The sequence below is a fragment of the Desmodus rotundus genome, chromosome 3 (genome assembly GCF_022682495.2).
Source record: "Desmodus rotundus isolate HL8 chromosome 3, HLdesRot8A.1, whole genome shotgun sequence".
Classification (NCBI taxonomy): Eukaryota; Metazoa; Chordata; class Mammalia; order Chiroptera; family Phyllostomidae; genus Desmodus; species Desmodus rotundus.
The window spans coordinates 21,183,857-21,199,828 of NC_071389.1; the positions used below are offsets into that span (position 1 = coordinate 21,183,857).

Here is a 15,972-nt window from a genome sequence, read left to right on the forward strand (position 1 = left end):
GCTTTGGGGATGACCAGGAGCTGAGGCCAGGCAGACAGCCCCACGGTCCCCATACCACCCTTGAAACCAGGGATGACAGGAAGTCTGGAACAATGTTCCCTGAGTTGGCCCATTTCTGTCCCAACCCCTCAAGGTCCCACAATATGAGCAACGTGCTCCATCGCTCGCTCACTCACTCACCCCCTCACCCGTTCTCGCACATGAGTACACAAAAGGCATTGACTGAGCACCTACTGTGCACATGACCCTATTTTATACACCATGGGAAATGTCAATATCAGATGTCATATATGACCTCTGTCCTCAAGGAGACCCCAGTTGAGTGAAGACATGAAACATGGAAACTAACTGTGAAACCACATGGGGGACTGATGAAAGATGCAGCTATAGGGAGACTAAGAGGGAGGACCCATCTCCTATTGTTGAGAGAAGCATGAAAGCCTTCCTGGAGGAGGTGGCATCGAATATGGACCTTCAGAGAGAGTAGGACTGGGATACATAGTGACCGAGGAATGGCAGTTCAGGCAGACAGACAGGCATGGGGAGTGAGGTACAAACATGGCAGCAGAATTGGAGTTCCCCAGTGTGACTGGAACAGGAGGGAGGGTGATGAGTGACACGAATGAGTGAAAGGTGAGATTTCAGAGGGCAGACTTTTAAGAAGTTTGGGTCTGACCCTGAAAATGATGGGGGGCTACTGAAGAGTCCCGAGTGGGGGGAAGATCTGGTTGCTCACGAGGTAGCCAGTTCCTGAACGATGAGTTAGGAAGTTTTGTGATTGTCTAGGTAAAGGACAACAAGAGCCTGGCAGCAGGGACGGACATAACGTAGTGAGAACGGATGTGGCCAAGAATCACCTGGGCCCACGGAAGACTAGTGAGTAGAGACAGGGAGCAGGGGACTTCCCGGCCGAGGGACCTGTGACAAGTTGCATTTTAGATTCACTGAGTCTGAAGAAGCTCATTTCCACAGTTAGATGCCTGGTATAGACCCCATTCAAATCTCCAGGTACCTCAGGGTGTGGATGGCCAAGGGTCCTGGGGATTTGGACAGACTGCAAGCTCAAGCCGGGCGCCTGGTATCCTCTGGGCTGTGTGGCAATGAGCACAAGGCTTCTTGGCAGCCTTCCTTTCTTGAATGTTCCACATCACCAGGTTAAATCCAGTCACTCCCACTGGAATCTTATCCCCTTCTCACCACCCCTTGCTTGCCAAGCCTCTACTTCCGAAACTTTCACATCCTAAACTTAGTGACATTCCCATTCTCACCAGTCCAGGACCCTCCAGGCTGGGGTGATAAGAGGGAAGTGCCATCTCCAAAAGCAGAGCAAGTTCCTGCCTCCTGGAGCCTCAGTGTTTTGCAAGCAACAGGAAGGAGATAACTAAGGCCTTCAGGACCCCAAGAGGGTGGGAAGGAGAGAGAAGGCTCTGTTCTAAGAAGATGAGGAGGTCAGTCCTGATCTGGTCTTGTGGTTCATCTGGTGGTAAGTCAATCTCACATGGTCCCTCCCTCCTGAGGATTTCTCGGCTAGGCTCCCACCTTCTTTAGTCCCAGCCTACTCAACCCTGCCCACCAACCACACCCATCCCAAAGTCCCAGCCGACCACCACGTGGGAACCACACAGCCATCTGGTAGCACGTTAACAATGGACAGCAGTGTCCTGCCTCATTCTCTTGCCATCTCATTGAGTACTGACACCACCCAGTAAGCATGCAGAGCAGAAGGCTAACAGATGAAGATGTTTCTGGACCAGAATGAAGAGACCACGGCATAGCCCACCTACCGAAGCACAGCTGCCGACCTACAGAGCAAACCGGCTGCCTCCCCTTTAATCAGCCAGCCCAAGGTAAGGCCCAGACCCCATCTAGGAGGTTACGAGCCCAGCAGTGAGCCGCTTACACCCGAATGGTGCCCTATCTTGTTGGGGGGACTGGGGAAATGACAGCAGCCCCATGTGGACTGAAAGGCTGCTCAGGCAACATGAAAACTTAAGTTGCAGGGAGCAGTTAACTGCCTGAACTAGAGATACAAGGCTTTTCCCTTCTCTTTCTTTAATTCCAACCTCCCCTGACTCATCAAAACAAACCACTTATGTTTGCAGCATTGATTTGCTATTGGCTGCAGAGGGAAGAAAGAGAAGGGGAGGTGAACCTCATCCCCAGCCCAGAAGGACCCTTATGGTGAGGAAGAAGCTGACACACACTTGGAAAGGCAATGCCTTCTACTGGAAGTGGAGGGAGGCAGGAACGCGTGGGTGGTCAGAACTGATCGGCGGCAGGGGGTCCATGGTACCCATGGGCTGTCTGATGAGCATACGAGTAGGATCCAGGATACGTGAGAGTGGGACTCCCCTCCTCTGAAGTTCAGGACCACTGTCCATAGGGAATTGGGGCAGAACACCAAGGGCCAGACACCTGCAGACATTTGGTTACCTGCCTTGGAGGCGGCTCGCATCACACACTCATCCCTCTCTGAGGAACTCTCAGAACAAAGAGCAGTACCTTGTTACAGAGATATATCTTTATCAAAGAACTTTTGCATTGTTTCAATAGAATAAGGCTCATTCATCTTTCTAAGGGAGTTCTGGGCACCTCTGAGTAGCTAACGAAAACCACGGGCCCTCTCGCACACAGAATGCGCCCACGGCATCATGTGTAACTTTTAGCCAGTTCATGGACCGGTCTCCTGAAGTCCTAGGCCAGGAAGGCCCATCTTAGATTCAACAGCATCCTTGGAAGGAAGAGAGGGTAAGGTCTCGTATCCCTATTTTACAGATGTAGAAACTGAGACATTAGTGCCTGGGGTAACACGGTTACCTGAAGACACACGGCTAAAAAACTTGTTCTCCCAAATCGGGGCCATTTCCTTAACGACAGCCTGTGGCTGGCTCCAGGACCAACTGTGAAGTGAGACTGTGCCTGCCTCTGTTCATCTGGTCTCCTGTGGCTATAGAAAGAGTGAGCCCGTGAGGGCCAGGCCCACAGTTCGAGCCTTCCTCACAGGCTCCTGGCCTAGTCTTCAGCTCTCCTTGCTCCCTGCTTCTTCCCCTAGTCCCTAGTCAAGCACAGCTGTGGGGCCTCCTGGCTGCTCTCTGCCATCCAGCTCCCACAGGGTGCAGTGACTGGAGGACTCCAGAGACCAGAGACAATCCCACACCCAGGCTCAGTTCTGTAGGGGTCTCAGGACCGAACTGCCTTTCCCCCAGCCCTGCTCCCACCACATACAGCACAGGGCTCTGGAACCACCAGTGGGGGCTCTGTCTCTCTCAGGAAATGCTTCTAGCACCTCAAGAGAAGTGAGCACGTGCAGGTGAGATGAAAGGAGAGGGTCAGGAGGGAGGAGAGAAATAGAGAAAGAGGAGAAGGCAGAGATGGGGAGGAAGAAGGAGGGAGGGGAACATGGAGGGACAGACTGAAGGATGGGAGATGCAGAGGGCAAAGGAAGGAAAGGAGGAAATAGTTCCCCAAAGGCCAATCATTTAGAACCAAGGAAGGCGCCCCACACTCACCTCCAGAATGAAAGCAGAGAGGTTCTTGGAAAAATCTCCTCTGCTTTCAAGACCAGCCTTCCAGGATGGCCCAGAACCTTCCCAAGCCCCCTTCCTGCTCCAGCCCAGAAGCCCCATAGCACAGGTTCCAACCAGCTGTTTCTGTGACATTCCAGCCCACTCCCCTAAAGCACTGGCTGTCCCCCTCTGAATCTTTCAGACACCAATAGCAGGAATATATTCCATAAACATAATCATCCCTGTGCCCACACAGAGAGCCCAGCACTGCCCCACTGGCTCAAGAGGCAGGACACGCACCCTCTAGTCCATGTTCGCCCAGCCAGGTCCAGGGACCCTGGTGGGGGCACTCAGCAGTGCCCTCTCTCCCCTTCCCAATCTCGCCTGGGGGGCTGGAATCGGGGCCCTGCAGCCTCCGAGATCCCAGTAGAGGTTACCGACTCCTAGAGGAGGAGCCAGAACTGTCTTAGCAGGTGGAAGTGATTCAAAAGGAAAAATAAAGAGAGAAATGGAGCAGTAATGACTCCCTGGACTGTAGTCAGAATGGGAAGTGAGGGGAAAAAGAGGAGGAAGGAGGAAAATGGGAGGAAGGGGAGGAGGGGAAAGCCAAGGACAGGCCCTTGGGCTGCTCACTGGCCACTAGGTCAGTGCATCCTGCTTAGAGCCTGGGATGGACGGGGGCAGGATTGAAGGGAAATCATTCCAGCATCATCTGGCTCCCCTATGGTCACAGCGCCGGCAGGTGTGACCTGAAGCAAGAGGCCTGGCGGGCGGGCCAGCAGATGGACACTTACACACAGATGTCTTCTGGTTGTTATCTTTGCTGGGCATCAGCTTCACACCTCGAGACTTCAACTCAATCTGCTTCTTGACTAGAGAGGAGGTAAGAGGGAAAACAGTTTAAGTTATTGTCTGTGACTGCAGATGGGGTCGCTTTAGATTTCTCCCTGTCTTGGCTTGGGACATTCCATGGTGGGTGAATGCCAGTGGCCCCTCTGGGCGAGGATATGTCAAGGGCAGCGTCCAAGTGCAGCAGGCTCTCAGATATTCAGAAAGAGGCTGGTCTTCTTGGGGAGGCAGACAGGTGATCTCCTGTCCACATGCGAGACCCTGCCTTTCTGGTCCCCTGCAGTTTCAGTCCACAGCCCTGACCAGGTGTGTGAGATTGGATTCTGGCCCCAAACTGTCGTCCTCCCTGAATCCACACCCTCTGCAAGGTGACGTACTCCTTCCCATTAAAGAGGTGGAATGTATTTCCTCACCCCTGACTTTGGGTTTGGGCACTGGAATTTTGGAGGGCTTGCACATGTCCCACTGCTTTAAAAGTGCTTATCAGATTAGACTTGCCCCCTTGCATCTCTGCTGTCTGTTGGGAGAAGACACGGCTGGTCCCAGGGAGATTAAGAACCTGTGGAGCCAATCAGCACAGCCTACACCAGCCGACCTATTGTGGGCAGGAAAAGCTGAGTCCTGGAGGCCCTGGGGGATGATGTCTGGCTCAGTGGGGGCCTGATGGACTGAACTGGGGTTTGATTCAATCACTGGGTCCAGTCTATAGCTCTTCAGGACTTTGTCAAATAATACAGCAAGGGCACCAGAGCCAGAACTCCACAATTCCGAAGGCCATTCCTCTGCATCCATCAACCTTCTTGTGTCTGACTACCCCAGTTCCCCAGAACCCTCTGCTGGGTTTCTCCAAGGGCTTCATCCTGTCTCTGGTTATTTGGCTTGGGGAATCTCTCCAGTCCCAGACCCCTGTGGCATCTCATAGTTGGCCCCTGCAGGGTGACTCAACCCCACTCAGACTGGTACCCAATTGTGGTAGCAACACCTGTGACCAGGCACTTCCCATGTGCAAGGCCCTGGGCTGAGTGCCTTTCAAGTTCTTCATCTACAGCAGCATCCTTGACTGCTGTCTTCCCTCTCGCCCACAAATGCTGCATAGGCGAATCCTTCCATTATATCCAAATGTAATGACCATGTCCATCACCCTGGTCCAGCTGTGCACTGCTCCTCTCCTTTGTCACCACGGCCTCCCGTCTTCCCTCCTTGCCCCTGTTATAATCTGTACTCGACACAAGAGCCAAAGGGATCCTTTCAAAACGTAAGTCAGACTGTATTACATCTGCACTCAGAACTCTTCAGGGGCAACCCACGTCTCCTAGAGTAAAAGCCAAAGTCTTTAAAATGGCCTGTACAACCCGATCTGCCCTGCCCATGACCTCAATCATTCTCCTCCAGCCACGAGCCTCCCTGTTGTTTCTACAATATGCCAGGCATGTGCCTGCTCCAGCCTGCCAGCTCCCAGAATCCTCTCCCCCCAGAAATCGTCACGACTCGCTCCTTTTCCTCCTGAAGTGTTTGTGCGAACACCTCTTCCTCGTGGAGGCCTTCTCTGACCACTCCATTGAAAACCATACCTCCAACCCGAGCTCTCCCTACCCCTTCCCTCTTTTATCCCCCAACTTTCTAACATACTATGGCATTAACTTAGTGATTTTTGTCACCCTGCACTGCAACATGAGCTCCTTGAAAGAAGGGGTTTTTGGCTATTTTGCTCACTGCTGTCTCCTCAATGCCTAGAATAGTGCCTGGTACAGAGCAGGCCCTCAATAAATGTGTCATTTGGTCCTTATACACTCAACAACCTTGGCCAGTAGTTATCATACCTATTTCACAGGTAATAAAATCAGGATTCAAAGTGATGAATGGGATTTGCTATAGGCCACCCTCAGCAACTTCTCTTGTGACCTGCTCCCAAATCAACCCCAGAGGCACCATTAACCTTCTCCGGCATCTCTCCCCTCCTGGCTCAGGCCCCCGAAACTCAAGTACTCGCCCTGTACTGGAGGTAACATGCCGACCCTGAAACTAAAGTCCACAGTGACCAGTGCACCAGGGGACCAACTCCCAGCACCCCCACCCCTCTCTGCCTACATCAGAAAGCTCCCCAAGGATTTGTTCCCCACCAACTGCTGTCTGTGCTGAATACTTGATAGAATTCAGTTACTACCACAGAGTTACTGCTTTCCAATGTGCATTCGAACCCTTTTTATAAATGTGCTTTATAAACGTGCATTACTCTTCATGTGTATCCAGCAGGAAAATTTCCGATGAACACCAACACGGGCCCATTATGAAACAGAGGGTGTTAGTAGGGGAGCATGCATTATTCAAGCCCAGCTAATACAATGTGGCAGGGAAACATTTCCTCTGATTTGATCATCCCAAGGGAACAAGAGTGGTCCCAGCACAGTGAGAATACTTGGAGCTCTTCTCCTGGATGCCTGGCATTAGGGCAGATGTGGGGAGTGGGCCCTCTGTCACCCAGCATGGCCTGTTGGAGGTCAGGTCTGTGGAGACGGCCCACGGCACCTGGCCAAGAAGGAGGTGGTGTCAGTCTTCCCGTCCCCTTGTTTCTGGTTGCCATGTCCACTGAGGAAGAGGGATGGGGAAGGGGGACAGTACACCATGGAGGTCATTCCCAGGGGCAAAGGCTGCTTGAGTTCCCTCGTGGCTGCTGAAGGGGGACTGTGAGGTACAAGTGGACAGGAGGGGGACAGTAGGAGGGAGCCCTACTTCCTATCTTCTCAAGGTTGCATTAAGGAAGAAGCTCCTGGTCTTCTCCCCTCTCAGGACCCCAGCAAGAGTCCTTCTAGCCTCTGTGTCCCTCCTGTCTGCTCATCCTCCCCAGAAGATCAGCTACGTTGATGGCTCTGTAATGCCTCGGGCCACTTTTAGTCCATGACATCATCACATCCCCAACAGGAAGCACCGCATTTTGCTGTGTATAATGCACACCAGTGGTTTTGGCCCAAACTTTTAGGAAAAAAATCTTTCATTTAAATTTTTTAATTCAATTATTTATTCATATTTAGAAACAAAACCAATGACCATATTTCAGGGTATTATTTTGCATATGGATATCGTTATCGCTTTCTGCAGTTACACTTTTAATGCATAAGCATAAATAAAAGAATTAAAACATTTATATAGATAGGGAATTAGTACTACCCATGTATAATGCACATGCTTATTTTTCCCTCAAAAATGTGGGCAAAAAGTGGGCTTTATACACAGCAAAATATGGTAACTCCTATCCCTTCCTCCATTCCTTCCTGCCAGTTACCACAGGAAGGTGCTTGAGAGGAGCTGAGGCTACAGGGGGCTCCTTAATGACACATCAACTTTGTGACCGCTTCTTCCTGTGAGCTGGGTCTGGAGGGTCATGCCGCCATGTTGCCTGTGAGCATCACACGTCAGCCTGGGGAATGCAGGGCTTGCTTTATGGGCAGGGGTTTGTCACGCCAACAACCCATCTCTAAAAGATGTGTGTCCAGGCCTCGCTGGCCCAGGCCCATGCTCACGCTGGGGGAGATGGAGCCTACAGTGGGCCCACACCATTGCCACTGCTGATGAGTGGGTCAGGAAAGTGTCCCAGGGAGGGAGGGAAGCTCTGAGCACCAAGGACGTTGGCATCAAGATACCCCCTCCACGTGCTGGAGCCTCAGTTTCTGAGTAACTCCAGGGAAGTGGTCACACCCTGATTAAATATGTGGTTAATTTATCTTTTAAACCATCTGACCAAGTGGGTGGGGAGCGATCATGGAACATGGAGCACCATGGGAAATTGGCTACAAAATGAACTCATCACAAAGCCAGCTGGACAGACCAGGGCAGACGGAGTGTGAAGGCTCAGACAACAAGGGCACCTCTCCCTCTAGATCTCTGCAGGCCGCCCCAGACAGGCCCGGTCCGAAGGAAGAACAGAATGGCAAGGACCTAGAGAATTTCGGGGATGTGTTCGTTCATGTCGTTTGTATGTTCATTCATTCGTGGAGCACGGTGACAACAACATTGCACTGGAGCACTGGCCTCTAAAGGGGATGCTGAAACCGCTGATGTAGCACAGGGAAAACAGAGCCTGGGGCTGGCTCCACTGTTCTGGCTCCACACAGAGGAACCTCCCCAATGCACATACACGTGTACATGTACCCATCCATACACACACGTTCAATGTCCACAAGAAGCACAACCATGAGACACATTTGTGCACTGGGGTACCCATGTCTATCCATACTCACATGCAAAATATAACTCATACTTACTCATGCATTTGTACTGTGTATGAACAAAGTCAGGACTCCCAAGAGAAGAGCTGTGGCTTTAACTGGTTGATGGAAATCTCACTAGATGCTTCATCTCCTCTGAATGATAATGACTACAGGAGACTGCCAGGCTGCTCCATTCATCCTTTATATTCTGGTTAATTACAAGACATTTCCCCGCTGTTGTAAAGGTTAGCGGGACACATGGTACACATTCAGCTAGGAGAATCTGGCAATACAAATGCCTGTCCGGCCTGCAGCATGAGTTACTGGGCTGAGGTGGCAGGAGACAAGGACTTGTTAGTAGAGGACAGGGAGGCCTGACCTGTCTCCGAGGCTCTGGGAGTCATGCATGGTGGACCCCGCCGCTTCTGTTTATCCCAATGGATTCAGATTTCCCTCCAAGAGGGTGAGCCCCTGCCCTAACCTTGATCATCTGCTTTCCCCACCACCCGGCTGTCCTGCTGGCTGCAGCGTCCCTTCATCTCCGCCCACACCTACTCTTTCACCAAACCCAATTCATTCAACCGTAAAAAATCTTCCAATGTGAACCTTCTTTCAATGTTCTAAGCCACGCCTGCCCTAAACACATCCTTCTTTGCTTGGATTTTGTTCACTGATTCACTCTCTCTGGCCCATCTTTTAAAATGTTGCAGAGCATGATCTTTTAAAAATGGAGATCTGATCTCCCCTTTGAAAACTTGTTGTATGTGCATCCTGCACTCTGTCCCTCGCACCTTGTCCCAGAGGGCCTGCCTCGCCGCCTGGCCACCAGCCTGGAGAGATGCTTTCGTGACTCACAGCCCTTTGCTTGACAAAGCCAGTGTCTAGCACACCGGCTCCTCATCTCACTCAGATTATGCCATAGATGTAACATTTGGAGCAGATGCCCGAGACCTAAGGCCTCCAGGTACGGACTTTCTAGCAGATGCCGAAGCCCTTACTGTGGGGAAGAGCAGTGGAGAGGACGCTGATTATAGGACAGAGCCGGGAAGCCTCACACCAACAGAAGATGAGGTGTCCGTTGCCTTAAAGGATAAATATAAAACCGCTGCACCAGATTTGATCAGGGTGTTGGCAACACATAAACGAAGAGGCTGCGGGGGCCCCACCACTGCTGTGCACTGGAATGTTCGATGGCCATGGAAGGCCTCCTTTAAGTTTACCACAGGTGTTCATCCGGGGGAAATCAGGAAAGTGTGATGTTGTCTGTTGATGCTGTAACTATGACTGCGGGAAGCAGCCTAAACCCATGATAGCCCTGAAGAGATTGCTCACTTTGCCGCAATTTCTGCAAATGGAGACAGAGAAATCAGCCACATCATTGCTGATGGAATCACAAAGGTCTGAAGAGTGTCCTCACAGCATAGGGCAGAAAAACACTGAACGGTGAATTAGGAATGGAAGACACAGAATTCAACTAAGATGGCATGTCCCCCAAGCTGAATAATCCATCAAAAGTTCAGAAATGGGAATTCTAGGATACTTATGATACAGTGTCCAGTCCACTGTACCCACTCTTGAAATTGCCCAAGGCCACTGAAAGTCTTTGGTTGTAGTTGCAGAAGATGCTCTCGGCGGCTTCATTTTGAGTAGGATGAAAGCTGGTTTTCCAGTTACAGCAGTCCAACCTCCAGGTGCGGGCATCACAGAAAGAACCACCAAAGCCGGTGCTACTGATGGTGCACGGGGCTTGGAAATGAGGCCTGGGCTCTAAATCTTTAACATGTTTCACTTCATGACTCGGAAAAAGTTGGAGAGGTTATTGTGACCTGGGACGATGTCACGTTCTCGCAAGGAAAAGGTGACAAGATTCAAGTTGAGAAACACATTCAGGAAACCACCGAACAGTCAGAATGTTACTACTGCTGATGGTGACAAAAAACGACTAAATGAACATCACACAGTCGTTGCGCTGAAGATTGCTGGGACAAATGACGTGGAAGACAATGAAAAGAAAGAGTCAAAGACAAACAGAACGCTATAAAAACTGCTGGTGAACAAGGCTTCGTCTGGGTGCTTTGCTCTGGTGCACTCCGGGGCTGAAGTCATTGCTCCAGCTAATGAAGAGCAAAACATTGATGTGGAAACCATTCAGAGACCACTCCACGTTCTGGCAATGACCATTGCTAAGAATGCAGGTGTCGAAAGACTATTGATAGTTAAGAAAATTATGCAAAGTTCCTCGGCAGCTGGTTATGCACAGTGCTGGGTAATTTTTTTGAAAAGGGAGGGAAAAGGAATCATCAAGCCAGCTTAGGCTGTAAGAAGTGTCCTGTTGGATGCTGCTGGTGCGCCTTCGTGGTTAACCACAGCAAAACTGATAGCTCCTGGAGTTCCTAAAGAAGAGAAGGACCCTAGCATGGTAGATGGGAGGCAGCATGGAGGTAGAATGTTCTAATGTCTAGAACGTGCTTTGCCATTATTCAGGGACTGTGCAGTGGTCTTCGAAAACGACTTCTGGGAAGTCAGCTGGAGAAAAGGACTGGAAGAAAGATGTTTCCGGGAATCACTATGGCCACGGGTTCTGGTTGCCTTGGCAATGCTGTTCTCTCTCCCTGAAACGTCCTCACTCCTCTTCTCTGGGCTACTTCTTGTGGGTTAAGGCCCCACTCAAAGATGATCTGCTCTCTGTGGCTGTCTCTACATCTCAGGGAGAAGTCAATGCCCTCTCAAGACTGCACTCAGACTACTGAACCCCTTAACGCACTGCAACGTCATGTCTTGTTCTCCTACCAACTTGTCCTGTGAGCTCCTATGTGTGTATCCTATGGCTGATGCAGAGCCAGGTACAGAGAAGGCTTCCGATACTAGTCTGATGACCAAGTGGACGAACGGTCACTGTTTAGAAGGATATGTGCTTTGAATTCATTTCCTGCAAAAGGAACAGGTCCTACTCACGGATGAAGTGAGAAGTGCCATGTTTTCGGTTCAAGCTCACTTTGCAGCTCAGGCTCACTCTTAATTGAATTCAGAAGCCTGGCTTTGTGGGCTCCTGAGCCAGGTAGCAACAACTCTGCAATTTGTGCAAAGGACCCTGGAGACCCAGAACCTGGAAATGAGGCTGGCAAGAGTTTGGCAGCTCAGCAGGCCAACGGAAGAGGACAAAAGAGTCAAAGCTTGGACCACGGGATGCCTGAGGCACTTCCTGCCCTGGTAGGAGACTGCAAATCAGTCACAAGCAAGAACACAACTGTATTCAAGTAAAAAACAGAAGCTTCAGCTTGTTACTATAAACAGCCTCCAGCATCTCAGCTAATGCAAACTGTTGTCTGCAGAACGAAAAAGTTCATGCGAGTGAGATTGAACTGTTTCACTCTGCAGACACCGAGTTTACAGGACTTCCAGAAAGCCGAGGAGCCAGTGACTTTCCCTGTAGGTTACCTTCCGTCTCCTGGTCACCAGCACTGAATTGATAAGAGGGGCAGGAGAGGGACAGCGAGTCCGAGCTAGGATTTGGGGGAAGAGGAGGATGGGCGCTAGATGATGGTCAACAGGGCAGAGTGGCAGGCAAAGGAAACACCTGCAAGGAGGAGCCCGGCCGCCAGCGTGCTCTCATCGCACCTGGTTTCCCCATGCAACCGAGCGTCAAGGGGATGGGTGGGGCGTGAGGCTTCCAGGTCCCATTTCCTGCGCATCTGTCGTGTCCCAGATATTTCCTCGGGATCTCTTTTAATTTCCAATAGCCCTGTGCGGTTAACATCATTCCCTCTCAGGGGAGGAGGGTGACGGCGGGGGGTGCTGCTCCCCCCACCAGGAAGTCTCTCACTAGTGTGATCATTCACCTCCGGGAGCATTTAAGAAAGATTCTTCTCACTCTGATTCCTTGAAGTCTTGGGGAAAAAAAAAAAAAAACCCAAAACAAGGAAGCAATTAACACTGAGAAGGCCTGGAAATAACCCTGGAGGCAGAAGGATTGATTGCACACTTCCTGTTTCCAGCACTGGAAGGAACCTTAGGGAACGCCAGGTCCTGGGGTTCCCGCGGTTAGGTACGGGAACCTATCACTGTAATACTCTCAGGCAAATGCCTGCTCCACAAAGCAGGTCAAAGGGGAACTGCTCTGGGTGAAGCTGGGGTGGAAGCCTGGAGTCCCACCCACTCGGCCACTACCAAAACAGCTGCCGGGAGAACCCCTTGGCCTCCCAGGAACCCACTTTGCAAACCCACTCTTTTGCCCCCTCCTCTCATGCTATATACCTGGAGAGGACTCCTGTCTAAGAGGGGTTTGGTGGCCCCAGCCTCTACTTTGCTTTGAATCTCGCACATCTCTAATCCTTCTTCTCTGAGCTACAGACCGGCAGAATAGCCAACTGCCTACTAGACAGTCCCCCAACCCCTGATATCCCAATACTGCTCAAGAATCAATGTGTGCCAAGCAAAACTCATCCCTCATCTACCTCTGCCTGAGACCATCCTGGTTAATATAACCATTTTTTACTCACTTACTCAACCCAGAAACCTAAGATTCATCCCTGACTCCTCCATCTCCCTCCCTCACCCCCTCTCACTCCCAAATCTAACTAGTCGTGAGTCCAGTGGGGTGGACCACGGAAGACCTCCTCTGCTCTGTCTCCTCCATCTCCACTGCTTCGGCCTAAACCAGGGGGCTCCAACCTTTCGGCGTCTCTGGGTCACACCCGAGGAAGAAGAGTTGTCTTGGGTGACACATTAAATACATTGCGACACTTAATCACACAAAAAAATCTCATAATGATTTAAGTAAATTTGCGATTTTTTGTTGGGCCACACTCACAGCCACCCTGGGCCACATGCGCCCTGGCCGAGGGTTGGGCACCCTACCCTGTCCTTGTCATCTTCTAATTCTCAAAGGCTCCTCACTGGACCCCCTATTTTCCTTCTACAGCAATCAGAGAGCTTTGTAAAATGAAAATGGGATCCCATCTCCCTTGCTGTTAAAAAGTTCTGATCACCTCTCATCACCCATGGGGGGAAGCCCAACTTTCCCACAGCGCTGGACAGCACGACCCCACCTGACTTTCCGGCCTCTGGCCTGGCTGCCCCTCACTGCTTACCTCTGCTCTAGCCTGCAGACTGTTCTGGCTCAGTAAATGTTTCCTGTAGGAGGCCTGGGAGGAAATATCTTAGGCTGCGACCATCCATCTCAGCTGCAAACTGCTCAGCTCGGCCCAGGTAGCTCTAAAGCAGCCATAGACAATTCATAAATCAGGGAGCGAAGCTGTGTTCCAATAAACTCTTATTTATGGTCACTGAAAATTTGAATCTCATACAATTTTCATGTGTCACGAAATCTTTTTCTTTTGAGGTTATTTCTTCAACGGCTTAAAAAGGTAAAACCTACTCTTAGCTGGAGGACCACATAGACAGGCAGGGGGCCAGATCTGGCCTGAAGGCTGCAGTTTGCCAATCTCTGCTTTAGAGACACATAAATATTTGTGGTTCTTCAGACTAAACAATTTCATGCTTTCTTGCCTTCCCGTACCTGGAATGTTTCTTTCTATTGTCTGTCTGGCATTTTTGTGAGACCCATGTTGAAGTCAGTGCCACTTTTTTGTGGGATTTTTTTTTTTTTTGGTGGTTTCTCTTAAGTGCCTCCAGCAAAACTAATTGCTCCTTTCTCTCTAGTCCTAGCCCTTTATGGGGCCTCAATTATAGCTTTTATCATCCTGTACAGAAGGCATAGATCTGCGTCTGTTCCTCTCTTTACTTAACCTGTTCTCCTTAAGAACAGATATTGGTCTGGCTGTGTTCACCTCCCTGTGCTGTCACGCGGTGGTGTCACCCAGAAAATGCTTGTTAAATTACACACAACTGCGCACCTTCCAACAGCCAGCGGGAGGCAGAGCCACACTAGAACTCAGAGCCTCTGATGCCCTGGTATTAGTCAAAATTGTGCCCAGCCACGAACAACCCTAAATTCTGATTGGCTGAGACAAGAATGGAGTGGGCTTCATTGCAGCTTACTTATGAATTTAATTTATTTTTTGTTTCTCTGGGATAACATACGCATCCACACAATTAGGAGTTGGTAATTAGTAGCTCAGAAGTGCCATGAATCACTGGGACTCTAATGCCATTAACCTGAGCTCAGGTGAAACTGACCCTGTGCCGGTGATCCCCCAAGTTCATGCTTCGGACTCCTCTGTCCTGCTCTGTCTTCCCAGAGGCTGACCTCTGCGGACTGCCGGAGGACCAGGGAGCTCTCTTGTTGGGTATGGCAGGTTAGTCCCCCAGGGCACAGAGCAGGCCAGAGCGGGAGTCTGCTCTGTTCCTGGCTTCCTGGTGGATTGGCAGGTGGGAGGCACAGCAGACATGAGGGAGGGAGGGAGGGGGGGATCTGGTTACTGATTCCAGGGGCTCCCTCCTGCACCGTGGGTTGGCAGGGGCCAGGCTCCTGAGTTCTGCCAAGTGGCCCCTTTTCAATGGCTCCAGCCCTCACTACTTCCTCCCCTGACCCTTCCCCCAGCACAGTAAAGGCTGAAGGCTCCCCACCCCATGGATTCCTTGAACCCACCCTTACGTCTGTAATTGGGCCCTTCACTAAACCTTCAGCTTAAGCCATGCAGTATGCCTTCTGTCTCCTGCTACACCCCTGACCGAAACCTATCTTTGCCACTCTTTTGGACTGAATTTGCGGGCAGGAAAACAGTCGATTGGTCTTTAGGAGTTCCAAAGCGTTCATCCTTTAGAGCAGTGGTTCTCAGTCAGGGGTGAGCTTGCACACAGGAGACAGTTGGCAATGTCTGCAGTGCCACTGGCACCTAGCTTCTAGTGGGCAGAGGCCAGGGATGCTGCTGGACACCCTACAATGCGTGACAGTGCCCCACAACGGAATTATCCAGGCCACAGTGTCGATAGTGCTGAGGCCGAGAGACCCTGCTTGGTGACTGAGTTAGTAAGTGATTAGCGGACACCCTTTCACTATGTACGTACACTCAGTGCGGGAAACCCCAGGAAGAGAAGGTCCCAGGGAAGAATCATTTACTACTGCCTCGGCACACCAGCATGCTAGGTCCAGATGAACAGTGCCGGCTGGGGTTCAAATCACTGCTCCGGCACACCAGCATGCTAGGTCCAGATGAACAGTGCCGGCTGGGGTTCAAATCACCGCTCCAACACACTATCGACGAGACCTTGAGCCAGCCCCGTACCCTCTCTGCAACTCTTCTCCCTCACCTATCAAAGGGGGCCGATGGGAGCACCTCCTTCACACAGTTGCTGTCAGGACTGAATGAAGCGATACCTGCCAAGTGCGGGAAACCTGGGAAGAAAGCCCTTCGTAAACACCAACACGCTCAAACGTGCGAAGCCTGTTCTGGGCTGCACTGAGGGGGACAGAGAGAGGGTGAGACAGGGCCTACTTCTGCGGGGCTCAT

The 15,972-nt window shown here is 51.0% G+C and overlaps 1 protein-coding gene across 1 annotated transcript in view; it reads right to left on the reverse strand.

Moving 5' to 3' along the window:
- The window catches only part of CSMD2 (CUB and Sushi multiple domains 2), a 548,714-nt gene that overhangs the window by 268,631 nt on the left and 264,111 nt on the right, over positions 1-15,972 (reverse strand). The window contains exon 7 of the mRNA XM_053921210.1: positions 4,301-4,378. Coding sequence (XP_053777185.1) covers positions 4,301-4,378 — 78 coding nt within the window. The remainder of the gene's footprint in view (positions 1-4,300; positions 4,379-15,972) is intronic.